Here is a 27,649-nt window from a genome sequence, read left to right as displayed (position 1 = left end):
CAACATGCCCTGCAAAAACAAGTTAGACGTCCTCTACTTTGTTGTTGCAAGTTTTACGTGGCTACTATGGGCTTCTAACAAGAACTGTTCTTACCTACGCATCAAAACCACAATGATTTTTCGTCAACTGTGTTGTTTTAACCTTCAGCAAGGACCGACCATAGTCAAACTCGATTCAACTAAAGTTGGAGAAATAGACACCCGCCAGCCACTTGTGTGCAAAGCACGTCGGTAGAACCAGTCTCATGAATGTGGTCATGTAATGTTGGTCCAGGCCGCTTCATCCAACAATACCACCGAATCAAAGTAAGACATTGATGGTAAACATTATGACTATTATCGCCCACAACTCTTTGTGTTCTACTCGCGCATATCATCTACGTATAGACCTGGCTCGTATGCCACTGTTGGGGAACGTAGCATGCAATTTCAAAAAAAATCCTACGATCACAGAAGATCTATCTAGGAGATGCATAGCAACGAGAGGGGGAGAATGTGTCCACGAACCCTCGTAGACCAAAAGCGGAAGCGTTAGATTAACGCGGTTGATGTAGTCGAACGTCTTCACGATCCAACCGATCCAAATACCGAATGTACGACACCTCTGTGTTCAGCACACGTTCAGCTCGATGACGTCCCTCGAACTCTTGATCCAGCAGAGGGTCGAGGGAGAGTTCCGTCAGCACGACGGTGCGGTGACGGTGATGGTGATGTGATCCACGCAGGGCTTCGCCTAAGCACTACGACACTATGACCGGAGGAGTAAACTGTGGAAGGGGGCACTGCACACGGCTAAGAGAACAATTGATGTGCCTTTGGGGTGCCCCCCGCCCCCGTATATAAAGGAGAGGGGGAGGAGGTGGCCGGCCAGGAGAAGGCGCGCCAAGGGGGGGAGTCCTAGTAGGATTCGCCCCCTTCCTTCCAACAGAGAGGGGGAAAGGGGAAAGAGGGGAGAGGGAGAAGGAAAGGGGGGCCGCGCCCCCACCCCTTGTCCAATTCGGATTGGGCAGGGGGAGGCATGCGCCACCTCTTGTGGCCTGCCTCCCTCTCTCCACTATGGCCCATGAGGCCCATTAACTTTCCCGGGGGGTTCCGGTAACCTCCCGTTACTCCAAAAAATCCCCGAAGCTCTTCGGACATTCCGGTGTCCGTATATAACCTTCCAATATATGAATCTTTACCTCTCGACTACTTCGAGACTCGTCATGTCCGTGATCTCATCCGGGACTTCGAACAAACTTCGGTCACCAAAACACACAACTCATAATACAAATCATTATCTAATGTTAAGCGTGCGGACCCTACGGATTCGAGAACTATCTAGACATGACCGAGACATATCTCCGGTCAATAACCAATAGCGGAACCTGGATGCTCATATTGGTTCCTACATATTCTACGAAGATCTTTATCGATCAAACCACATAACAACATACGTCATTCCCTTTGTCATCGGTATGTTACTTGTCTGAGATTCGATCGTCGGTATCATCATACCTAGTTTAATCTCGTTACCAGCAAGTCTCTTTACTCATTCTGTAATGCATCATCCGTAACTAACTCATTAGTCACATTGTTTGCAATGCTTATAGTGATGTGCATTACCGAGAGGGCCCAGAGATACCTCTCCGATACATGGAGTGACAAATCATAATATTGATCTATGCCAACCCAACAAACACCTTCGGAGACACCTGTAGATCATCTTTATAATCACCCAGTTACGTTGTGACGTTTGATAGCACACAAGGTGTTCCTCCGGTATTCAGGAGTTGCATAATCTCATAGTCAGAGGAATATGTATAAGTCATGAAAAAAGCAATAGCAATAAAACTAAATGATCGTAATGCTAAGCTAACGGATGGGCCTTGTCCATCACATCATTCTCTAATGATGTGATCCCGTTCATCAAATGACAACACATGTCTATGGTCAGGAAACTTAACCATCTTTGATTAACGAGCTAGTCAAGTAGAGGCATACTAGGGACACTCTGTTTTATCTATGTATTCACACATGTACTAAGTTTACGGTTAATACAATTCTAGCATGAATAATAAACATTTATCATGATATAAGGAAATATAAATAACAACTTTATTATTGCCTCTAGGGCATATTTCCTTCAGTGACATGGGAGACGACGGCGAGGGTTGGCAGATGGCGCATGCATGGGCCGAGGGTTGATGGCGAGGGGTGGCGCAACGCACCTTGCTGCTGCAACCATGGAGCGGCGAGCTGCAATCGTCTTTCCCGGACACGTCCGCCACGTCGCCCAGCCCACCCCGAGCCCACTCCATCCCCACAAATATCCCCAATCCGATAACCCTTCCTCACTCCGCTCTCGCTCCTTCTCTTCTTCCCCTCCTCCGATTTCTTTGATTTGATCCAGTCCGACGACTCGACGAGCATGTCGAGCTCTGGCAGCCGCTCCGACTCTGACCTCGACATCGACGAGAAGCTAGCCCTCCGCATTGCCCCCAAGAAATCCAAGGTGGACAAGGGGGGGAGGGGGCAGTTCCGGATCTGCCTCCTCGCCTCTCCCCCGCCAGCGTTGGCCCCTTCCCGGCCCGTGCGCAAACCCGGTTGTGATCTTTTGGTGAACGGATTGTGCATTTGCATGTCCGTTTCTATGTCCGGCTATGATCTTTGTAGTTTTTATCAACGTTGCATGGTTTAATATGGATATAGGATCGGATATGAGATACGTGGATCCGGATGATGAAATATGAGGACTAAATAGTCAGTGACCACGGACGCACCGGGGGCCGGTTGAGGGCCCGAATTTGCCTAGTCCGGCTAAAGATGCTCTAAGCATGTACAAAATTTGGTTCAAAAAATCCAGTAAATACTACATGTTTCTAGTAGTATTCTCGGAAGGTTGACAAATGGACTAGGAAATGCTGGCTATTTAGCTAAGAAGATTCAAAATTTTGTTCAAAAATTAATATATTTTGAAAAAATCAGATTTTTTTTATTAAATACTACATGTTTCCAGTAGTAATCTGGGAAAATCTCAACATTTGGAGAAAGGAATCACGAGATGGAGTTTATTTTCTTCAAACAAACGTTTTGTTTTTTTCAAGTTAACTTTGAGCCGACCCTCCATTTTCGTCATGGATTCGCCACTAGGTAGAAAGACGTATAATAACGGATCGTGAAAGTATTTGTACAGGCTAGATATCAAGAATTTCCATCCATTTTTCAGCCAATCTCCATGAAAACATACGTTTAGATCACGAAGCAAATCGATCGCTCTGTAGACTGTAGATGTTTCTTAGATGCACGCGCCTGGCCTGCGTGGCCCTGCGAATTTCATTCTTCTCTAGCTTGATAACTTCAAGACCGGGCCAAACTCCCCCAAGGCGTGAAGAGTCAGACTCCCAATTAATACCGCCATCATCCTTTCCAGTCCATTATTATTGATTTGATTCCTCCATTCACATCAAGACGTCATTCTCCGCGGGGCAGCCTAAACAACCCCGTTAGCGCTAATCTACTCAGCAGCAGTCAGCGGCGGTGACCACTAACCAACTAAAACCAAGGGACGGAAGAGCTCAACCACCGCACGCCTTTCGGCTGGGCGGCCCTCGTCTGCCCGCCCCGCGTCGCTGTCCGGCCCGGCCCGGCTTTCTCCCTTTCGGTACGCCGCCCCGTCGTGGCCTCGCCACCGGCCACCGCCCACTTGCCCCCGCTTTCGGATTTGGCTCGTTTCGGCGGCGTGGAGAATATATTTCCCTGCCACCTTTCCGCCTCATCATTTCGCTCCTCCTCCTGATGCTGCTCTGCTTAGCCTTAAGCCCGCCCGCCACCCCCTTCCTTTTTGGCGTCTGCTCCGCTCCGGCCATCGCCGCAGATCGGGATCTCCCGCGGCGTGCTGATTATCGGCTTGGATCGACAGGCGAGGTACTAGTAATTCTATCTCCGCCCCGCCTGTGATTTTGTTCTGTGGCTGACCCGTGATTTCAGCTTACTTTGCTTCCTGGGCAGTGTCTTGCAAGTTGCAAGGAAGCCTGTTGTTCCTTCTATTCTTAGTTTTAAGCTCGTGGCTTATTTGCTTGATTCTGTACGCATCATAGATTCCTAGTTGTTTGCTATGGGGGATTTGTGAGCTGAGACGGCAGGATTTCACCCACAGCTTTGAGGAAAAGTGGGTTTCGTTGCCGGAATATGGTGTGTTGTTGGCGGACTTTAGTTGCTCAGCTCTCAACAAGTTTCAGCTCACTGCAGGGATCATTCGTCCTGCATAATTTATGCTTGGTCTAGTGTATCTGCGATTGCCAATTAGCCACTGTAGTTGCCCGACACTTGCTGCTATCAATTGCCTTTCCAACCTGGCATTCGGTCTCTCCCTCCAGCTAAGACTGGCTTTATGCTTCACCAAACCTAACTATATCACCGCAATGACACCGCCATCATCATTTTCTCGTTCATCTTCTCAATGATAAGACCAAGGTTTTAATCCTACCGGATTCTGATGTCTCTAGGTTACAGGTTACAGCTTCAATGAAGTCTTGTTACTTTTATCACCAAGCGGTTAACTGTAAAACACTGAAGTAAACTCACACTTTGCTGATTATTAACTTTGCTTTGACTTCTTGTAGCGATCCTGCTTCAACACCAACCACCTCTGACCATCTAAACAGCGCGTTGGAGCGACTGTCAAGATTCGAGGATACTGTTGCACAATGGGAACAAGGATGACAGTCATGCGGCGATTGCCTGTCGCGCTGTCCTCGGCATTGCTCGAGTGGATTTTGATGCTTCTGCTATTCATCGACGCAGTTTACTCCTTCCTCATCACCAGATTTGCCCGTCTCTGCAAACTACCGGTACCTTGCCCGTTCTGTTCAAGGCTAGATCATGTCCTCGGCAATGAGGAACCCTGCTTCTACAGGGAATTGATCTGCAAAACTCACAAGTCAGAGCTCTCGTCTTTGGCCTTCTGTCGCCTCCACCAGAAACTTGTGGGCGCGGGAAGTATGTGTGATGGATGCAGCAGTAGCTCACTTGCTCCAAAAGTGACACCAAACAACAATGACAACACAGATGAGCCCGCCGTGGATGTCGATGTACTCAACGGTACTCAGGGAGGTGATGGTGTGTTACATTCTCCTCTTACTAGAATTTGTTCATGTTGTGCACAACATTTTGAACAACGGAGTGTATCGCTGTTTTCTCAGAAGAGTGGAGAGCTCCAGTATGCTAAGTCACCAAAGATTTGCACGGATTATCCTGTATCATGGCAACTGGACGAATCATTTGAAACCAAAGACATCTACCACCAGAGTGATCATACATCTCATGAGAGATACAGTGCTCTACAGATGACATCTGACTCCGAGGTTGAGGTTCCTTGTGCTGATGATGCCAGAGATTCTCACCCTCATGAAGCCTATGATATGGAAAAGAGAGACTTTCAGGAAGATGCAGTTTTTGAGATACCAGGCGTTCCACACCCTGAGGTGGCCAAGCCATCTGAAATGAATGTTCAGGAAGAACAAAAAGCGACTGACTCCGGTGATGCATCTTCGGCGGATCCTGTTCCAAATTATGATCCTGAGAGTGTGATTAGTGGGAGCCAAATGGGGGCAGAGGACATCTCGTCCAGAAGACGAGCATCACAGCATGACCCTCTAATTGCCATTGAAGAGTTATCTTTAGAAGGTAAAATCCAATTTCCCAAACCTGGATAACTCCCACTATTTCCACTTTTGTTTTTATGTTGACAGATCCTACAATTGCATGGATAATTGTGCAGATGCCACCGTTCCCCAAATTCCAGTTGCATCAATTGATGAGTTACCTAAGATTCTTGGTGAAACTGAATCATATGAGATGACAAGTGACAGCATCATTGATCCATATACATCTCAATTGACAATACTCGAACAACACTATGCTGTTGCAGCGGACAAAAATATAAAAGGTATGGTATCCTGATAATAACTCATAACCAAATGAATGACATTTTATTTCTTATCATCAAACCATCATGACACAGCAAATAATTGTTAATCTGATCCAGAAGAAGCTCAGGGGGGAGAAATCACTGCTATATCAAGTGGCATGTTTCACCAGAGAAGCACATTGGCTAATGATCCAGTTACAAGTGAACCAGTACCCAAGGACTATCACTATGTTGCTTCAGAAGGTTTGTTAATTTTGTCACTCTTTCTCCACTGCAGCATTGACATATCTATCTTAACTGAACCTCGGGATTCATTTCTACTCTTTTTCAGATAATTTTGGGGATATCCCCGTTTCACAGGTTAGTGCCGATTCAGAAACTCTTGCTGAAGTTGAAGATAATCCTAAAAAGGCCGAATCGATCGGTGATACGGGAATAGATGGACTAACATCACAAGATCCTTCCAGTTCAGCTTTCAAAGATTTGGTATCAAAAGGTTTGTTGATTTTTACCTTCCATCCAGCACAGTATTTTGAATGTGGTCCTTACATTTAACCATTTGATTAGGTGCGAAAGAGGCTCATATTCCACCAGTTGCTGTCAGATCAAATGGTGAGGTATCTCAGGGTCTTGATGCAATTGAGGAACATCCCCAAACAATTGAAACGGTTGGTGAAAGGAGACCATCTCTTAGCACACAGATTAGCATGAACGAAGCCTACAATCTTGCCATTGGTATGAGGAGTGGTTTCCCATCCCCAACCTTGACAGATGTGATTCTTGGAAAGGGCTCTTCGGCTAGTGTAAATGGAGAATTGAGGCTACTACTATCGCAACTCTCGGCTTCCAGGGGGCTCGAGGCAACTTGGCTTGACCCAGGCCCTAGCCCACGCGCGTATGGGCGTGGCGATGATCTGATAGTGCAGAACATAACAAGAAGAATCTCGCTCGAGAGAAATGTTTCTGGCCTGGAATCGCTGGACGGAAGCATTGTTAGCGAGATGGAAGGTGAGAGCACCATCGACCGGCTGAGACGACAGATTGATCTAGACCGGAAGTCGATACACCTCCTCTGCAGGGAGCTGGAGGAAGAGAGGAATGCTGCAGCGATCGCTGCAAACCAAGCACTGGCCATGATCACCAGGCTGCAGGATGAGAAGGCTGCAATGCAGATGGAAGCCTCTCATTACCAGAGGATGATGGAGGAGCAAGCAGAGTACGATGGCGAAGCGCTCGCTGAAGCTAACGAGCTGCTTGCTCAAAGAGAAGATCAAATACAGGAATTGGAAGCCGAGCTTGAAAAGTGCAGGACACAGTCTGCAGGTGGAGGGCCAACAGAGAAAGAAGACAATCAGCTCCCCTTTGAAGAACAACATAGCACTGTAGCTTTGCTTGAAGATGAGAGGGCATACATATCAGAAAGTTTGAGGAAGCTGGAGAAGAAGCTTCACTTGTACTCCAACAACAATACTTCAACAGATTTATCAAATTCAGATGCTATAGAGGAGACACAAGAGTCCATTCTCTTGGCTAAGGAAGGTCAATCTTCTAGAATGGATGGGGAGGCTGACCTATCCACATTTCAAGAGGAAATCTCGAGCTTGAATAAAAGATTGAAGACTCTAGAAGGAGACCGGGATTTCCTCGAGCACAGCATAAACTCCCTTAAGAATGGAAAAGAAGGTGCGCAATTCATAAGGGAAATTGCCTGCAACCTCAGAGAACTCCGAGCTATTGCCATTGAGAGCAAATAGCATTGTGGATTTTAGCTCTTAACACAAAACCTCTTCGTGCACCAGATTCCCACCCAACTTGTACATTGTATATTTTTGTGCCCCAAAAGGAAAGAAATTGTTGTTAGGTTGCTACATCTAGGAACTTTGTTTTTGGCTATTGAGGGGAGATTTTACCCAAAAGAACTTGGCAAGTATACTGGCATGTATTTCTTTTCTTTTCTTTGTGAGACGAGTCAGTTTGTCTTGGATATGGACATAGTAGTGGGTAACAACACACCAAGTGGCCTACTGATTTTGTTATAAAACAAGTGATCAGTACTTGGGACTGAACAGGAAGTGTGTGTGTGTGTGTGTGAGTGTGTGTGCATGTAACCTGGTTGAGACTTGTGACTTCTATAGTATCTACAATTCTGTCTAAGTTCCATGATCTTGGCATCCTACAAAAGATGTGCAGGTGCTGCAAAATCACATCACTTATTACCTTGGTTCCTAACAGCTCTCTGTCGGCGACAAAACCCCAGGTTCGATTCGTTAGCTGCAGTCATATAACAGTAAGACAGAACAAAGCAAAACAGAGAATAAGGGAAGAAACATATAAGCACTCTGACAATCAGTTAATAGACTAAACTGCAACACTTTACATGATGTATCCTTTTTTCTTCTCTCCTTTTGGAATGAGAAGTTATGGTTGAGCGAACCTTGAACCTGCACCATGTCCGGTTACAAGTTACAACTTACAAGCAGCATTCATTATGGAAATTGGTGTAATACAAGCATCACCATTGACCGTTGGCACAGCGATACATGTATTCCTCATTCGCTCTCCCACTTGCATAATTGTTGTAGTCCCCCATCTGCTGCGAAAACCCGTTCACTCCAGGATTCACCATTGGATTAGGATAGCTATACAGCCAAGGCTTGGATGAAAAGGAGTCCGCCATTCCATTGGTATAAGCACCCGATGTGGAAAATTGCCCCTCTCCCAGCCTGTGTAGAGCATTCAGCCTGTCATAGTAATGGCCGTTCAAGTTCAACTGGCCAGAACTACTTGAAGAAGTCATGTCAGCCTCTGCGAAGTTGCCTCCCGGAGAAAATGGCACGCCAAATGGATGGTATTCATGGATAGGAGGCTCTGCCATGCTCACATTGCTTTGTTCCTCCTCAAGTAAGTCATTGATGATGCCAAGATGCGGGAATTCCTCCCCCACTGAACCCTGCAGCTGGTGTGAGTCAAAATTTGTAGGAATCTCACTCTCGAACTGCCTATGTTGAATTCCCCCAAATCTGCCTTGTTCTTCTGCTCCACTGTTGCTTGCTTGCTGATAAGAATTGTCACTCCATGGGCGTATGCGCGCATCACCATTGGTCATCTGTTGGTATGTAGTATCATCCCTCGGCATGTGTTCTTTAGCATCACTGATACCTTTCCATGGGTGCCAGCTATCAAGGGTATCCAACTTGCCCTGCCCAGATATGAATCCTTGATTACCGGGTAACTGGCCATTCCTTCCAACAGGAGGCAACATGGCAGATGTTCCCAATGCATATGCTGATAGTGGCTGCGAAATCCCATTGCTTTGGCCTGTAGAGGTTACCTTATCAGAACTTGACAAGGTAGTATCAAGACTACCCTTACCGATGATGGCATTTCGGTAGGACTGCGGTACATAACTTGGCACAGGAGCAGAGGGCTCATTGCTGGATCGTCTAGATGCAGTCAACGAACGTGACTGTGATGGGGGAACTTGAGCTCCGGGTATGGGTGGCAAAGTTGACCTTGGTGCCTGGAACAGAGGAGCACTTGAAGGCCTTGATACTGCAGTAGAAGTTCGCGGAACAGAAGTGCCAACAATCTTTTTAGGAACTGCACTTTTTCGAGCTTCTGAATAAGACACCGAAGGCAACTGCCGTGGTGCTGCATTAGGTGGCGCGACCTTATTAACCTGAGGTGCAGGCGATTTAGAAAGAGCTGGAATAGCTTTAGCAACTTTTTCAACCTGTGGTGTAGGTGACTTCATGGGAACTGGAGCAGCTTTAGTAACCTTATTAGCCTGTGCAGATGGTTTTGGGGGGGCTGGAATACCTTTTGCGGCCTTAGCAACCCATGGTGCAGACGACTGGGGGGGAACTGGAATAGCTTTGTTTGCTAGTGACAAGCTTGAAGGAAGTGTAGCAGCTTTATCAACTGGCAGCGGTCTTGGGGTGACTGAAGTAGCTCTATCTATTTTCAGATTCAAAGCTGGTTTGACCTTACTTGGAGCAACAGTAGGTCCAGATTTTGTGCTTACGGTGGTTTTAGGCGTTGCTGGAATGGCTCCGTTAGCACCATTGGTGATGACAGATTGAGAATGAGGTGGTGCATACATACTTGCATCAGTACTAGTCACGGAAGGTTGCTCTGGTCTGTTCACAACATTAGGAGTCTTTTCCAAAGAACTGGATGAGGATGATGAGGACACTGCCTCAGCTGCTGCTTTCTTTTCCAAATGTCCCTCTAGTTTCCTGCCCTCATTTTCCTTCTGAAACATGCACAAATGGAAACAGGCTTATCAACCTTTTGCAGTACAAAAACAAAGTAAAGAAACAACTCATTGAAGTGTTACATAGGAACCAATGGTTAAATATGTTGGAATTTTACTATGAAATGACTAGAAAGATCGTAAACAAAATTCTGACTCAAGAAGTGAATCCCAATAAGTACTCCCTCAAAAAGGACTGCAAAATTAGATGACTTGTGTTTTGAAATTGTTTACATTTTCCCACATGCAGAACTTCCACCAAATGTAAATAGTATGAAAGAGGACGAAGTTTGTTGAGCAAATTAGTTGTCTTAAGAGATTTTGAATTTTTTATTTGGTGACATGAACTAACATGCAAACTGGATATTTTTTTATTCAAAGATTATGCTCGCAGTTCATGCGATCATTCGTATAAAGAAAAGAGGAGAAATTCCAAGAGTACTACAAGCCTAGCTAAAACATATCCATGATTTTTACTGTATCTTATAAATGGGAACTGGTGTCATGCTGTTTGTCCACACCTTCGACTTCCCAGTTACTAAAAATCTCTAAAAAAAGATAAGAAATTAACTAACTAAAATACAATTGAGCACCCAAAGAAACTAACTCAACCAACTCCCAGAAAATCTCTAAAAAATGGAGATGACAGGGAGCACAAACGCAGAGCATGACACTAAGCCAAAAATAATTTTTTAATGTAATCATTATTAATTTTGTTAATCGTAGCAAAGCACGGGCTAAGCTATATACTAGGAATAGCTGTCTGGTGTATGTTACTGCAATTTAATTGTGTAACCATTCAAACTCCGACACAATACTTATAGCAAAACATGTTGCCAATTTTTACAAAATCATACTGTGCAAACATTAAGCTATTATCAATAGCCTCCAGATTAAAAAAAACTACTCCCTCCGTTCCTAAATGTAAGAATTTTTAGAGATTCCAATATGGACTACATACGGAGCAAAATGAGTGAATCTGCACTCTAAAATATGTCTATATACATCCGTATATAGTCCATATTGAAATCTCTAAAAGGGCTTATACAAACGGAGGGAGTACAAACTAATGATAAGCCATATGTTTAGTACAAAACTAAGGATAATTATGGAATGATTAAGATGATCATTTGCACAACTGGGATAAGTCAATGACTACTAAAACCCTGGTAAGAAAGTAATGCCCAATACTGCTTAAGGAAAACTATTCTGACCTCATGTAGGCGTGTCCCAAGCTTCCGAAGCCTATCTTTTAAGGTGATTAGAACAGTCTCCTGGTCAGGCTTTGGTGCTGGTCCACAGCCAGATGTATTGCGGTCTGAACCACCAGTAGTGCTAGAGGGGAGATCATCCTCATCTTTAGGAACGTTCTTGCTGCTTATGGCCCTCGTCCGTGGAGTTTTCCCTCTGCACATATATTCAATTAAAGACGCTGCGAATGCCATGCTAAGAGAAGCAATAAAAACTTGAGATAGTGCTAACCGACCTATGAAGTGATTTCTGACTAGAACTGTCTAGCAAGTTATTTCTTTTGTCTTGCATAATGTTCATAGTAGCAGATTCCGATAAACACGGCAGTGGCTTGTGCTCCACGGTAGAGTTCTTCCCAGTATGCACATTTTTCGTCTCAATACCAACATCATTCACCCCATTCACAGGTTGTGAAATTTTGTCACCTGCATCAGTTTGGCATGCCTCAGCTGATCCATCTAAATTGTCTGAGATGTCTGAAGCACCTTCTTCGGAGGTATCAACTTTCATGGCTACTTGTCCTGCCTGCTTAGAATACTCACTATCATGAATTGTGCTTTCATCTTGATCCTTCTCTGCAAAATTTGAATCAGATTTTTCCTCTCTATCCTTGTCTTTAACCTTCCGATTGTTCTTTTTTTGTTTGGCCTGGAAAAGGTAATTCAAGATTATGCAAGTGAAAAATCCAACAAAATAAAGAGAAGAGGCAAAATCCAACTAATTCTTATCCTAGTAACGTATTCACAAGAACAATTAGCTTCTGCAGCTTGAATGTCTCAACAAAATCTGGAAGTAAATTCAGAAGAAAATAAGACTAGCATGAAATGATCAATTAAACAAAATAAAGAGTTACTAGTCAAACTGGACCATGCATGTTTAGGATCAACAGAGAAGTTTAACATTCGTCAATTATGCATAAATTGATGCCAGAATTTTAGGTGTGTGCTTACAACAGGCATGTGGTCATTAGCTCACAATGACGATTTAACGATTTATGCTTTTTACAAGGAAAATAGTAAAATACCATACGGAAGCAGTAAATTTCAACTTAGAAATAGGGGCAACTTGTTTTTGTTTCATATTCCAGCCCGTAAATCTTGTTAAATTGGATCAGTCCCAGCACGAAACACTACTGGCCGCTCGTTCGTAACAGGGGAGAAGAGATGCGAGCTCTACCAAAGCTTGGAACTCTTAACTGGAAAATTAACAGCAAGCCAACCAAAAACAAAACGATACAATATAGTAAAAAACAAGAATAATCATTCAAAGAATCCAACAGTAAATTTCCTTTCAATATGTTCAAGTGGTTGGGCATTCTTCCCGTTCAAACTTGTTCAAGTAAACTAAAACCAAAGAAAAGATGTCGTCATCTCGCCCTGCTACCTGCTACCAGCTACAGGCCATTCAATGCAAGTTTTTTTTTGAACCAGTGTCAATGCAAGGAATTAAAAAGGGGGACGTGTGCTGAACAACATTAAGAGTGTGACCTGTTTTTTCTTTGCACGCTTCTCCTTTTCAGTGGTATTGTTGCGCTTCCCCTTCATCTCATTTTCAAGGAGCCCAGCTTCTTCCTCTTCACGAATAAGCTCTTCTTGCCTCTTCAAAGAGACAGCTTCTTGATAAGCGACCTCAATCCCACTAACACAAAAACAAAACAGAAGTGACGCAAAGCATGCAACGTTATCTAGTGCAAATATCAAAGATATCAAACTACATCCTTATATTTCTAAGCAGAACTAAAGGACGGGCTCAAATTTGCTGTAAAAATAATTTATTCAGTTTTCCTAGGATTTTAGAGGTATATCTCAATGCAAAATAGCAGCAAACATTTCATGATTACTCAGCAATGATATGAGTTAAAGGTACAGTTTCAATGCTAAACAGCAGGAAATCATTGAACAATTTAATAGTTACTCAGCAACGTAAAAACTTTAATGCAGGGACCACATAAATCATCGAGTTGATCAAGGACTGCACACATGATGGTACTAACAAATCACACACAGGAAGACATAGCAAAGGCAATAAATTGTTGTCCAAATTAATGATATCTACCTAGTAACCTAATCAGGCAGAGGTTACAAGATGAAAATAGATAAACCTTTTACCTAAATATATGAGATAGAACAAATGTTTCAAGTATCTTCTGACCAAACTCTGTTAGGCGCTTTTCTTCATGCTCAATCGAAACTTTAACTTCGCCAGAACTACCAGCCTACAAAGATGATAACAATGAAAAATTAGCAGCATGGCAATAATTATACTGCAGAAAATAAAAGTAACGCTTGCAACCATCAAACATGATATAACTAATTAGGACACTAGTGAGTCTAGAAACAAATAGGAATATACTTGGTAGTCTTTAGAAATGCATTCATTCAGATACACCGGGTTTGGGCGGCTTAATAATCTAACCAGATAATTGCACTTAGGTACTGTCTACCAATATAAAGTGTGGTGCATTTAACACTGATTGCAGCATAAGCTTATCTGGCCAGCTAAACCAAATGACCATATAAGAACAATTGGAATTGATATAGCTCATCTAAAAATTCTGCGGCCAGTTTCAACCAAGAACCTCCATTGCAAATGGAAGATTCAAGAAAATAAACTCCGGATGGGAACGGGAAACTTCATTATGCAAAAAGATGTCTGAAAATTAACAAAAACAATCATGTTGACTGGGGAACAAGGGAAGAATCACAGCATAGGATAAAGCAGACAAACTCTGAGCTAAAAGAAGCTAATTCCATGTCATTGCAGCCAAATAATAGAAATACCAAGGATAGGAAAACGGCTTCATAGTAGAATTCATTGTTGGAGGTGGGGGGGGGGGGGGCCTAAATTACCGTAAAAGCCTAAAAATTGCACTAATAAATCAATACACCAATACTACCTTAGTGCGGCTCTGGGAACATTTGTCATCCTTTGGAGATAGAGGTTGACAAGGCAAGGGTTCTAAAGCTGCCCTCTCAAGCAAAGCTAGGACATCACCAGTTAAAGCAAATGTGTCCATGTCAACATGGACCATAGGCGCAGATAACTCCTCCAAGTCCATTAATTTTCCTCTACCTTTCTTTCCCCTGCACTGGTGCTCAAGTGCCTTCAGCCCCGTATGCAGGGAGTCCATAACTAGTGTTGAAGTGACTTCTTTCTCTACAAAGAAATGCTTCACAATTATTTTCAATATGACGTCGCTCTTCTCTCTGGACATGCGATATCTTGTGCTTGTGTCAATTGCAAGCCAGAAAGCACAAAAACTGCAACACCAAGGAAGAATGCATTGCAATTAAAGTTACAAATATTTAACTATTCACAAGATGACAATGTATAAAATTCTAGAAGTAACTGACTAACCCGGACCATCTCATTTTGTCCTCAATGAGGTTGCTAAGTTTACTTCTGTGTTCTTCAACAAAACGGCGGTAAATTTGCTCTATATTTGTCATATAGACACGGAGTAATTCTCGTCGATAAGGACGCTCAAGGCAACGAAACGGGCGGTCCACTTTCTCCCTCCATTTGATAAAAAGGACAGAGAAAAGGAGTTACATAATGTTTTGCGATCAATTAATAAGAATTAAGTGCTGAGAAAATTAGAGACAATGGCTAGAGTACGATTCTCAGTATATCCAAATGGCCGACCACATAATAGTAGGCATGTATTAAACAATACAGAAGTGACTTGACAGACTGAACATAAGCAGTAACTTTGGATACTGCAATCAGAAACAGTCCCAACAAGGTTTCTACATGCATGCATGAGCAATATGCAACTACAGCCTCTAACAGGACCAGGATAAAATTAGGACATACAATATCACAACATAACATTAAAAGTTTAATTATCTAGGAGAGCATCAAATGCTAACAAAAACAACTAAACTCAAGTGTGCAGTGTAACAATCAAATTAAAGACTTTCAGTACTGCCAAAGTAAGAAAAACTGTTTGAAGCATCAATCTGAAATTCAATACTACCTGATAACTTGAACTTGGGCTATGATTTCGAGAACATCATTAACAAGAAAACCATCTTGGATCTTTGACAACTCCATGAACTTCTTCCATCCCCAATCATGCTCCTTCTTCCAGAATTTGTGCAAGGTGTCTGCAAAATTACTTAGTTAACCTCTAATTAGTTATTTAGCTCCATGGAGAAAAAACCACTAATCAATCTTTACCAGAATATTTAACTTTCTTAGGATCAAGATTGCCCACAGCTATGGTGAACTGTGCAAACTGGCTCCATCCTGAAAGTATCAAGCCAGTGACTGAAAATAAGTTTGGGGACAAAATATTACTTAGGCAACATGGTAAAACAATAACACCAAACCTGGAAGGAGTTTGTCATGATCAGCAACACATAGAAACAATGACAAGTGATTGGAGACATCACACCCTTGAGGGTAAACTAGAATGTACCTACAAAAAATAAAGATTGCATACTAAGGTATCAACATATGATAATGATATAGCATGCCATAAGGGAATAAAGCTAGTTTAAAACTTTGCATCACTAACTGGCTCAAGGGTCTTGCAAGTATGAAATTTACAAGAATAGAGAAGAGAAAATTTTGGAGTGCAAAAATTGTCTACTACTCCCTCCGTTCCATAGTACTTGTCGTGGTTTTAGTTCAATGTTGGGAAGAGGTGAAACACAATGAAAACACTTTTAGAATAGCTGCACTGGAAGGTAGTATGTTCTACATCAATCAGTGTCATGCCTAATGCTAGCAAAGATGCACCACAACCATAAGAAATTTAACAAACAGAAACCATTTGAGATACAGAAAGCTTTTCAACATAACGGAGATATTCAAGCTATAGATCAACCTTCTTTGTATCAGACATCAGCAGTAATTACAAGCTTTAACTATATACAGCTGGTTCCTTACAGACACTCAAAGCTTTCTTTTCAGGACTCGGTGAACAATTAAGCATGTGTACAATCAAAATGAAGAATCTAGCACCATGCTCAATATAATAATGACTAGCCCACTAACAACGAGGGAACTAGAGTTTAAACACCATTATGAAAGATTTGACAGGCAACAGGCTCTTACTTACAGCACTGTCAAGAAAAAAAATATGAGCCGGAAAGCACTGTATACTAGCAATCAACAATCATTCAAGTTAAGAAAGTTCAATAATACTTGTGAATCCACGATAGGACATAAAAAGGAATAATAAACCAGACACATTTCAATCTTGGTTCATCATCAGACCCAAAAAGAAGTGCGGAAGAGAAATATAATAACACCATTATTTTAATTAACCATTAGGAACCTACCACTTAAAACCACCAGCTTCAAATGGTTCACTTTTCATTTCTCTCTTCTTCTCCTTTGAGAAGTTCTGAATTCTCCAAGTATGTCGCCCGAATAAATTTGAAGGACAGGGCCCTGAGATAATAACATCAGCTAAATGAAAACGTAGCCACAATTACAACTGAACAAATTACTATCACGAATGTCTACCTATCTTATACAATAATGAAAAGCATATTAGGCTAAGAAAGTCTATTGCTCACCAGGATCATCATCTTCGCCATCAGTGTCCCAGAAGGGAGGGGACGTTGACGGGCTCCCATTGTCGATCTGGTCGCAGGACCGCCATTCAGACATGGAATCACCAGACACACTCTGATCATCATCCCCCAACGCATCACCTAACATGGCTCCAGACTTCAAGGATTTGACAAAGAGGTCGAGCTTCAGCTTCGCTACAACTGTGCAACAAAACAATAGAATTATGAATTTAGACTGAACCCAACACCAACAGTACCTCAAAATGAAAAAACTCTAACAAACGTGTACTGAACCATCAAGGCTCCTGGTAAAGCAAGATTAACCCGGTTCAGGGGCACTCTGCCACCGAATTTTACTGACAGATAGACAGGTCGTATCTAAAAGCAGATTGAAAAAACCTAGCACGCCTTCCCACCAGCCAAGGAGAATTCATTCACGACTCGTAATCCCCAATCGCCAACCAAACAGGTCGGAACCTAACCCTCGAACCCTAACCCCCAGTCCCCACGGGCATCCGCCGCAAGCGTTGCAACTGCGCGCCGGCGACCGGTGGGCGGGGGGGCGCCGATCCGGTGGACTCCAGGGGCGGCCTAGGCCTTTACCTGCGTCAGCTGGCCGCAACGGCGAGACGAGAAAGTGGTGTGGCGGCGGCGGCGCGACGAAATGGGCAGACAGGAGACAGGGAGGGGGAGAAAGAAAGTGACGAGAATATTTGGATTGGGGAATTTATATATATCGGCAACGAGGGATGAGGCGTGCGATGTGTCCCGTTCTTCCTCACACTCACAGAGGTCCGGTACGAATTTCCAGAGCGGAAGAGAAAAAAAAAGGGGGCCAGGTACTCCTTTTCTGACCCGAGATGCGGCGCGCCCGTGCGGGCGGACCACGGATTGCTGGGGCAATTTTGGGGACCGACCAGAGGCGGAGGCCGGAAAGCCGGAGGGGGCAAGTTGGACTTTCAGATCACATCCAAGGGGGCTTTGAGCCATGCGCCGGGAAAGCCCATCCCAAACTTTCCACAAACGCTTCAAAAAATTACCAAACTTTGATCAACATCTAGTTCTAAAAAAAAAAACTTTGATCTACATCTGCCGACTCAAAACTTACTAGATTCCGAGTAGATTGTACCTTTTTTGTCCTTCCTCCCCCAGTGAGAATTGTCGCAGCAGCAAGGGCAAGAAGAACTTGAAGTTGACGCCCCAACGCGCCTCAATGGTATGCGGCGGACGCCAGAGCCACGCGATTCAGGGGCGCCGGCCATGGGGTCGCCTAGATCTGCCGATGTTGAGCGTAGGCCTAGCGGCGGATCTTGTTTTTGTGACGGTCGGCGGTGTGGTTTGGATCGCTTGGTTTCAGTGGGGCGAGATCTAGCGGCGGCGGCGGCGGAAGAGGATTGTAATGGCGATTAGGAGTGGAGAAGGCGTCAGGAGAGCTAATAACGAAGGAGGGGACAGGTCGAAAGGGAAAGAATCACGAGGGCGGGGCACGCATCCCAACCGACGCGTATATATAGGCGTCGATGCGATATTTTTTAGGAAGATGTTTATTTGCGAATGAAGATATCGTTTATTGATTTGCCTTATGATTGCGCTATTAGAAACGCGGATATACATATCGAGAATAAATGTCGTGAAGTATCAACGGATACTTTTGTGACTTCTTTCAAGGACGAGGGGATATCAGTAGAAATGAAACCCGATAATAGTGAGACATGTGAGTAACAGTGGGTCATGCCAATATGACCAAACAATTAGGTGTGTAACAATGAGTAAGGATACTTTGTCAGAGGAGAATGTCGTGCGAATGTGCCACAGACCGAGTCACAAGTGCATAGGGACTCCGGAGCCTTGTGTCACGTCGCACCCAAGTAGGCACTCAAAGGGGGGCGACATGTCCGGAATTCAACTGTTATGGGGGATGTGTTCCCTGTAACAGCGGGATCCTCGTAGCCCTGAACATAACTACCAAACTACCTGCATCTGTGGCATACGCCAATTCACTAATTGGAGCGCCGCACACTCCAACCCAGGTATCGGCTGGTGCCATCTGACATACATGATGATCACAACACAGACCTTACTAAAGAGAAACAAAGAAATTGTGGCTTATTTACTACAACAATGTGATAGATGACACTATATCAGTAACGGCAATGGAAGACAACATCTAGGGGCAACACAAACTTGGAGCGGCACCACTCCACAGGGAACTGGCTGGGAAACTCTCCTAGCAAACGAACACTCTGAGTGTCACGCTAGTGGAAGACAGCTCCTCAACTAGATATGGACAAAACAACGAGTCAAGTGAGTACTTAAAAAGTACTCACAACCAAATAACATATAACTCAAGCAAAGTGATACATGGCATAAACATCACATAATCAAAGCAGTTCTAGCTATCATGACATAGCATACTTTATCTAGCAGATATGACAAAGATAAAGCATACATATAAGTGTATAATATTCAAGTCATTCTCGTGATCATTCCAATATCATAACCAATCTCTCATGGTCACTAAGACCAACGGTTCCATGGCCATTTCATGGATAACCCCTAAATTTCTTTAAAACACAGATCATCTATGTTGCACCTGCTCAATAATTTCTTTCCATAGTTTGTTGACTGCCCTTTTATTAAAGATTAGACCTCCAAGTTTAACAAGGATAGAATAATGTGACTTATCCCGGCTCGTCCATGACCGTGGACACTTCTAAATAGTTTTGAACTCCGCAGAGGTTCTATACTTTAGCCATACGACAAAGCATCCTTTGCAGGGATACCCCATCAAGATCATCACTATGACATACACTTCTACCATGTTACTAGCATGGATGTCTTCATTTGAGAGAGTGAGGGGTTGGACCTCATCACCTTTTCTCGTGATGTAAAATATCTCGCTTCGACACTCTATTGAGCATTCAACTCAAAGTATATTGTAGATTGATAAGTACGTCTAGAGGGGGGAGTGAATAGACTACTAAGCATAATAATGCACTATTTTCCAAGTTCCAATTTCTTGATGGACTTTGGGCTTTTCTAGCAACCTATAGAGCATCCTACATATGCAAGTCTAGAGTAATAGGCAGTGGAAAGTGGAGACAAGCAAGTGTGAAGTAAAACAATGGAGTTTAGAGAATCACAAACACAATTGGCTTGGTGAAGATTTCTTCAATGGTTCGGATAGTTGGCAATATCTTACATCCACGTTGATGGAGGCTTTGATCCACAAAGGATCAAGATCACAAGGATCCCAATTGCAAGATTCCACGAAGAAACCATCAACGAAGGACACTCACCCACAAAGGGTCCATGAAGGAGCAACCATACCTATTTCACCATGGCTTACACCCATGAAGGATTAGCCTCAGTAAGGTAGATATTCACGATCTTCGAGCTCGTACAATGCTTCTTCACAAGCCTTCCTAGCACACCTAGCCGATTTAGGAGGCACACACACTCCAAAAGTAATAAGATAGGGATTGGGGGATAATGAATCTCTTGCTCTTGTGCTTCAAAAGATAAGCTTTTCAATACTCAATCTATCTCAAGACTTAGCTATGGGTTTGAGAAGGTAGGAGTGGAAAGCAAATGGGTTGATTGGATGGTTGGAGCGAATTGCCCTGTGAAATCAGCACAAGGAGGCGGAGTTCTCTCTCATAATAAATGATGGGAGTGGAATTTGCTTCAAGTAGAACTGGTGGGACAGGTGGGTGGTATTTATAGGCTGGACCAAAAAATATAACTATTACACATGCACAGCTCAGAGGCTCCGACTGGTTTTGCTCGATGGCTTCGAGTTGAACAAAAGTGTCAACTTTTAGATTCATCGGTAGGTCCACATGATTTCAATCGGTGGCTCTAAGATGAGTACCTTGGCACTGGCACACTCTTTGTTGACACTTCAGAATTTTCGACTGGATTTTCTCGGGAATTCTGATGTGAGAACAGAAGGTTTGCCAAGTTGCGTCGATGGTTCCGAGTGGGATGTTGGAGGCTCTGATTGAACTAGGGTTTGGAACAACTGAGTTGGTATATCTTGCTGGTCTTGTGGCTCCGAGTGGAAGTGTTAGGGCAACATCAAATGGAACTGGGTTAGGAAGATATAGTGGAAATCTTGGAGGATTTCGAGGACTTGGATTTTGATCTTTAAGCACATGAAGCAAAAGGTTCTTTGTCACATCATCATCCCTTTTGATAGTATTGGCATGCCTATGTGAAAGAGCGTGGTGCCCCTGTGTTTGGTTTTGGTAATTGATGACAATCTCTATGGACTAATGGTTTCCTTGAGCTATATTTGAAGGGTTTGTCCATAGGCATTTCTTGAAGTCCATTTGTTGGTTTAAGGAGATTATGTGATGACCAAGGTGCTACTCAAGGAATTATCCAAATATTAATCATAGAGAAGACATGATGCAAGGTTGATCAAGACATCATCATCGAGTGAATCAAGTTGATCAACACACAAAGCATACAAGATGTACCAAGAGGGATCAAGTGATCCCGTGGTATGGTAAGCATTGCCCGTTATGCTTTGTGTACTAACCCATGGTCAAGTGAGTGTTCTTTGTGGGTTTAGGTTTGTTTCCATGGGGGTGCATCAAAAGGAAGATCTCATATGACCCATGGAGGATGATATCAAGTGGTGATCGTCATCAAGATTGCGGTGTGCAAGTTCAAGTGGAGTATCACAAAGAGATCATGCTTGAAGCTTGCCACCCATTTGTGATGGAAATGGACCTGTGAAGATGTGCCAAGGAGTGGCTCACTCATAATGGAGTATGGGGGGAATCTACTAGTCTTTATCGAGCCTGCGCAATCAAGAAAGGTGGTCCAACTTGAGGAGTACAGGATCGTCATCATCTAACTCAAGTCGACTATGCGCAAGGCAAAGGTTTGTCCTTGATATGTTTTCTATTTTATCGGTCTCATGGTGTTAGCTAAGAGACCGGTTTATAGGATCGATAGTCGTACTATCAAGGGGGAGGGGCTCTCGAGTGAGTAGCTTGATCGCATCGTTCATATAGAGATCAAACCTTTGCATCACTGGCATCATCTTTCTTGATTATTATTTGGTTTTCTCATTGTGAGATTTTAGAGTTTGTGTTCGTCTTCTTTTTAAACTCAAATTCATCAAAAACGGAGTTCATTTGCATTATATTTGCACTTTAGGTGTTGGAGAGTTTGTCGGTTCATATTTGGGGAAGGTACTCTTCCTTATCCCATTAGAATCTATTATACATTGCTAGTTTTTAATATACCACATCGCTGTTGGATAGACTTGTCGTCATCTATCCAACAAGATTGAGTTTGCTGATTTCGGAGCCCGTATGCAAAAGTTATGACTGTTTCAGTCTTACTTGTTTCTTCTGTTTTGCTTGGGCGTTTTTGCAGCACCCAAGCAGCAGTACCGCTTCATGCGGTACTTCTGTTGTGGTCTACCGTAGCTACTTCCGCTTGGGAAAATTCTTCTGAAACTCGTCACAAATTTCACGGTAATAGAGCGGTAGTACCGCTCCAAGCGGTAGTACATCTCCCAACGGTAGTACCGCTTCAAGCCGTAGTACTGCTCCCCATGCGGTAGTACTGCTTCAAGTGGTAGTAACACTCCCTGAGCGGTAGTACCGTTGTGACAGAACTACCATCCTTGTTTTTCTATCTTGCTGGGTTGCTTTGACCATGCTAAGCGGTAGTACCGCTCCCCAAGCGGTAGTACCACTTGGGCATGACCAGTGGGCATAACAGTTGTATTTGGGGGGGCATATTTAAGGGGGTCTTCTTCCCCAATGGTTATTATCCCTTCGAGATCCTGTTTGTCACCCATTGTTGACCTTCTTCGAGCTTGTTATCTCTCAATCCCTCCAATGATTCTTGCTTGAAGGGAAAGAGAGAAGAGATCTAGATCCACATTTCCACCAATCACTTTCTCCTCTATGTGAGGGGGACCCCTTGGATCTAGATCTTGGAGTTTGTTGTGTTCTCTTCTTCGTTCTTCCTCCCATATTCCTTTCTAGCATTAGTTGCTTTAGTGGTATTTGAGAGAGAAGGACTTGGGCACTCCGTGTGACCTTGCCATTGCATTTGGTGCATAGGTTTGAGTTCTCCACGGTGGTACGTGGAAGTGAAAGTTGAGTAGCTTATCACTCTTGGGATTGCATAGTAGTAGGTTCAATCTTGCAATTTATGAGTTATCTTTGGCCAAGTTAATGATTAGATCTTTAGTGGAAGTGGTGCATAGTAGTAGGTTCAATCTTATGGTGTTCTCACCTTGAGACAGAAGGGATAGCGCTACACGTATTTGTATTGTTGCTACAAAGGGTAAAATGACAGGGTTCGATCATATTAGTTGATCTTATTTTTTCTATATATGTCATCTTGCTTAAAGCGTTACTCTATGTCGTGCGTACGACCATCTATGGGATCATGGTGATCCCTTTGCGGTTTGACTGGGGAGATCGTCAAGCACAAAGAACAAATCCAGCAATCATCATGGTGGTTTACCCAGGTTCGGGCCGCTGTGAAGCATAAAACCCTACTCCTGCTTTGGTGTATTTGATGTATGCACAAGTACAAGGAGCGCGACTATCCTGCAAGATTGCGCTGGAAGTGCGGCTATGCATGTCATTAAGCAAAGTGTCGACCCTTGTAAAGGTAGCCATGGGCCTCCTTTTATGGGAAAGGGGCTACCACAGTGGAAAAATGGTATTTACATAGGTAAATAGTGGCTACAGTGCCAAATACCTAACTTTGACGGGTTAGGAAAATGCATTAAATGCATAGTGAGGTGTCATATTGATGAAGCTCCCCGCCAAGAATTGTCTCTCCTTATGCGTCGCTTGCCCATCTACCTGATGTTTCCTTGACATGCTCCTGGGACGGGTGTCATTAAAGTTGTGTCTTCGGTGGCGAGCTGACACGCACCCAGACAATGTCCACCTAACTACCTGCTCGCTCAACACCTATACGACAAGTGACAAGATGGTCGCTGAGATTGAGCGTGAAGTAAATATGCCCCAGAGGCAATAATAAAGTTGTTATTTTATATTTCCTTATCCATGATAAAGGTTTATTATTTATGCTATAATTGTATTGATTGGAAACTGAAATACATGTGTGAATACATAAACAAATACTGTGTCCCTAGTAAGACTCTACTAGACTAGCTCGTTGATCAAACATGGTTAAGGTTTACTAACCATAGACATGTGTTGTCATTTGATAACGGTTTCACATCATCAGGAGAATGCATGATGCGATGGACAAGACCCATCTGTTAGCTTAGCATATGATCGTTCAGTTTATTGCTATTACTTTCTTAATGTCAAATACATATTCCTTCGACTATGAGATTATGAAACTCCTGGATAACGGAGGAATACCTTGTGTGCTATCAAATGTCACAACGTAACGGTGATCATAAAGATTCTCTATAGGTATCTCCGAAGGTGTTTGTTGAGTTGGCATAGATCGAGATTAGGATTTGTCACTCCGAGTACCAGAGAGGTATCTCTAGGCACTCTCGGTAATACACATCATAAAAAGCCTTGCAAGCAAAGTGACTAATGAGTAAAGAGACTTGTCGGTAACGATATTGAACTAGGTATGAAGATACCGACGATCGAATCTCGAGCAAGTAACATACCGACAGACAAAGGGAATTACGTATGTTGTCATAAGGTTCTACAGATAAAGATCTTCATAGAATATGTAGGAGACAATATGGGAATCCATGTTGCACTATTAGTTATTGGCTGGAAAGGTGTCTCGGTCATGTCTACATAGTTCTCGAACTCGTAGGGTCCGCACGCTTAACGTTCGTTAACAATATAATGTTTTATGAGTTATATGATTTGGTGACCGAATGTTGTTCAGAGTCCCGGATGAGATCACGGACATGACAAGGAGCTCCGAAATGGTCCGGAGGTAAAGATTGATATATAGGACGATACTATTCGGACATCGGAAGAGTTTCGGAGTGCATCGAGTAGTCATGGGATCGCCGGAAGGGGTTCCGGACATCCCCGGGAGGTATATGGGCCTAATGGGCCAAGGGGAGAGACACACCAGCCCATAAGGGTGCTGGCACGCCCCTCTCCCTGGCTGTCGACCCTAGGGGAAGGAAAGGGGGAGGGTTGGCCCCTCCTGCCTTTCCCTCCTCATGAGAGAAAGGAAAGGGGAGCGCAACCTCCCCCTGCCTTCCTCCTACACACAAACATGGCAGGGGGTGCAACTAGGGGCATGATCCCAAGTGGGATTGGGTGAAGGAAATATGCCCTAGAGGCAATAATAAAGTTGTTATTTATATTTCCTTATATCATGATAAATGTTTATTATTCATGCTAGAATTGTATTAACCGGAAACTTAGTACATGTGTGAATACATAGACAAATAGAGTGTCCCTAGTATGCCTCTACTTGACTAGCTCGTTAATCAAAGATGGGTAAGTTTCCTAACCATAGACATGTGTTTTCTTTTGATGAACGGGATCACATCATTAGAGAATGATGTGATGGACATGACCCATCCGTTAGCTTAGCATAAATGATCGTTTAGTTTTATTGCTATTGCTTTCATCATGACTTATACATGTTCCTCTAACTATGAGATTATGCAACTCCCGAATATCGGAGGAACACCTTGTGTGCTATCAAATGTCACAACGTAACTGGGTGATTATAAAGATGCTCTACATGTATCTCCGATGGTGTTTGTTGAGTTGGCATAGATCAAGATTAGGATTTGTCACTCCGTGTATCGGAGTGGTATCTCTGGGCCCTCTCGGTAATGCTCATCACTATAAGCCTTGCAAGCAATGTGATTAATGAGTTATTTGTGGGATGATGCATTACGGAACGAGTAAAGAGACTTCCCGGTAATGAGATTGAACTAGGTATGATGATACCAACGGTCGAATCTCGGGCAAGTAACATACCGTTGACAAAGGGAACAACGTATGTTGTTATGCGGTTTGACCGATAAAGATCTTCATAGAATACGTAGGAGCCAATATGAGCATCCAGGTTCTGCTATTGGTTATTAACTGTAGATGTGTCTCGGTCATGTCTACATAGTTCTTGAACCCGTAGGGTCCGCATGCTTAACGTTCGATGACGATTTGTATTATGAGTTATGTGATTTGATGACCGAAGTTTGTTTAGAGTCCCAGATGAGATCGTGGAAATGACGACGAGTCTCCAAATGGTCGAGACGTAAAGATCGATATATTGGAAGGCTATATTCGGACATCGGAAAGGTTCTGAGTGGTTCGGGTATTTTTCGTAGTACCGGAGAGTTGCGGGAATTCGCCGGGGGAAGTAGTGGGCCTTAATAGGCCATACGTGCAAGGAGAAAGGGGCCTCAAGGGGTGGCCGCGCGCCCCCCATGGCAAGTCCGAATTGGACTAGGAAGGGGACGGCGCCCCCCTCTCTTTCCTTCTCCCTCTCCTACTCCTTCCCTCTCTGTCCCCTCTTGGAAAAGGAAGGGGACTCCAACTAGGATTGGGAATCCTAGTTGGACTCCCCCTATAGGCACGCCCCTCCTAGGTCGACCTCCTCTTCCCCCCTCCTTTATATACGTGGGCAGGGGGGCAACCCAAAGACACACAAGTTGATTTCTTAGCCGTGTGCGGTGCCCCCCTCCATAGGTTTCCACCTCGGTCATATTTGTCATAGTGCTTAGGCGAAGCCTTGCGTCGGTAACTTCATCATCACCGTCAACACGCCGCCGTGCTGACGAAACTCTCCCTCAGCCTCAGCTGGATCTAGAGTCCGAGGGACGTCACTGAGCTGAACGTGTGCAGATCGCGGAGGTGCCGTGCGTTCGGTACTTAATCGGTTGGATCATGAAGATGTTCGACTACATCAACCGCTTTACTTAATGCTTCTGCTTTCGGTCTACGAGGGTACGTAGACACACTCTCCCCTCTCGTTGCCATGCATCTCCTAAATAGATCTTGCGTGATCGTAGGAGTTTTTTTGAAATACTGCGTTCCCCAACAGTGGCATCCAAACCAGATCTATGCGTGGATGTTATATGCACGAGTAGAACACAAAGGAGTTGTGGGCGTGGGTATATACATATTGCTTGCCATCACTAGTTGTTTCTTGATTTGGCAGTATTGTTGGATGAAGCGGCCCGGACCGACATTACATGACCGCGTTCATGAGACTGGTTCTACCGACGTGCTTTGCACACAGGTGGCTGGCGGGTGTCTGTTTCTCCAACTTTAGTTGAATCGGATTCAATGAATAGGGTTCTTTCTTAAGATCAAAAAGCAATCACTATACCACGTTGTGGTTTTTATGCCGTAGGTAAGAATGGTTCTTTCTAAGTCCATAGCTGCCACATAAAACTTGCAACAACAGAGTAGAGGACGTCTAACTTGTTTTTGCAGGGTATGTTGTGATGTGATATGGTCAAGACGTGATTATATAAATTGTTGTATGAGATGATCGTGTTTTGTAACACAGTTATCGGCAACTGGCAGGAGCCATATGGTTGTCGCTTTATTGTATGAATTGCAATCGCCATGTAATTGCTTTACTTTATCACTAAGCGGTAGCGATAGTCGTGGAAGAAATAGTTGGCAAGACGACAATGATGCTACGATGGAGATCAAGGTGTCAAGCCGGTGACGATGGTGATGATGACGGTGCTTTGGAGATGGAGATCAAAGGCACAAGATGATGATGGCCATATCATAT

General features: G+C 43.7%; 2 protein-coding genes across 4 annotated transcripts; one reads left to right on the top strand and one right to left on the bottom strand.

Annotated features, from left to right (window-relative positions):
* Window positions 1-3,611: 3,611 nt before the first annotated feature.
* Window positions 3,612-8,074, top strand: LOC125544963 (myosin-binding protein 1-like). Of its 2 annotated transcripts, none has more exons than XM_048708769.1 (6): window positions 3,612-3,906; window positions 4,605-5,667; window positions 5,762-5,929; window positions 6,032-6,154; window positions 6,243-6,407; window positions 6,479-8,074. In XM_048708769.1, the coding sequence occupies exons 2-6, from the start codon at window positions 4,689-4,691 to the stop codon at window positions 7,663-7,665; spliced, it is 2,622 nt and encodes an 873-aa protein (XP_048564726.1). In that variant the 5' UTR covers window positions 3,612-3,906; window positions 4,605-4,688; the 3' UTR covers window positions 7,666-8,074. The 2 variants fall into 2 exon arrangements, with proteins under 2 accessions (XP_048564726.1, XP_048564725.1); XM_048708768.1 differs by having other exon boundaries at window positions 3,614-3,906; window positions 6,029-6,154.
* Window positions 8,075-8,242: 168 nt separating this feature from the next.
* LOC125544961 (TNF receptor-associated factor homolog 1b-like) lies at window positions 8,243-17,749 on the bottom strand. Of its 2 annotated transcripts, XM_048708767.1 has the most exons (14): window positions 17,549-17,749; window positions 16,949-17,146; window positions 16,709-16,820; window positions 15,752-15,840; window positions 15,600-15,668; window positions 15,397-15,526; window positions 14,775-14,933; window positions 14,314-14,677; window positions 13,526-13,632; window positions 12,905-13,055; window positions 11,960-12,065; window positions 11,653-11,842; window positions 11,381-11,573; window positions 8,243-10,166 (listed from the first exon to the last, which is right to left on the bottom strand). In XM_048708767.1, exons 2-14 carry the CDS (start codon window positions 17,091-17,093, stop codon window positions 8,424-8,426), a joined length of 3,558 nt encoding a protein of 1,185 aa, XP_048564724.1. In that variant the 5' UTR covers window positions 17,094-17,146; window positions 17,549-17,749; the 3' UTR covers window positions 8,243-8,423. The 2 variants fall into 2 exon arrangements, with proteins under 2 accessions (XP_048564724.1, XP_048564723.1); XM_048708766.1 differs by having other exon boundaries at window positions 11,653-12,065; window positions 17,549-17,748.
* Window positions 17,750-27,649: the final 9,900 nt, after the last annotated feature.

The sequence above is a fragment of the Triticum urartu genome, chromosome 3 (genome assembly GCF_003073215.2).
Source record: "Triticum urartu cultivar G1812 chromosome 3, Tu2.1, whole genome shotgun sequence".
NCBI classification, from domain to species: domain Eukaryota; kingdom Viridiplantae; phylum Streptophyta; class Magnoliopsida; order Poales; family Poaceae; genus Triticum; species Triticum urartu.
The sequence above is the reverse complement of the archived record's forward strand: the minus strand, read 5'-3'. Positions and strand labels throughout refer to the sequence as shown.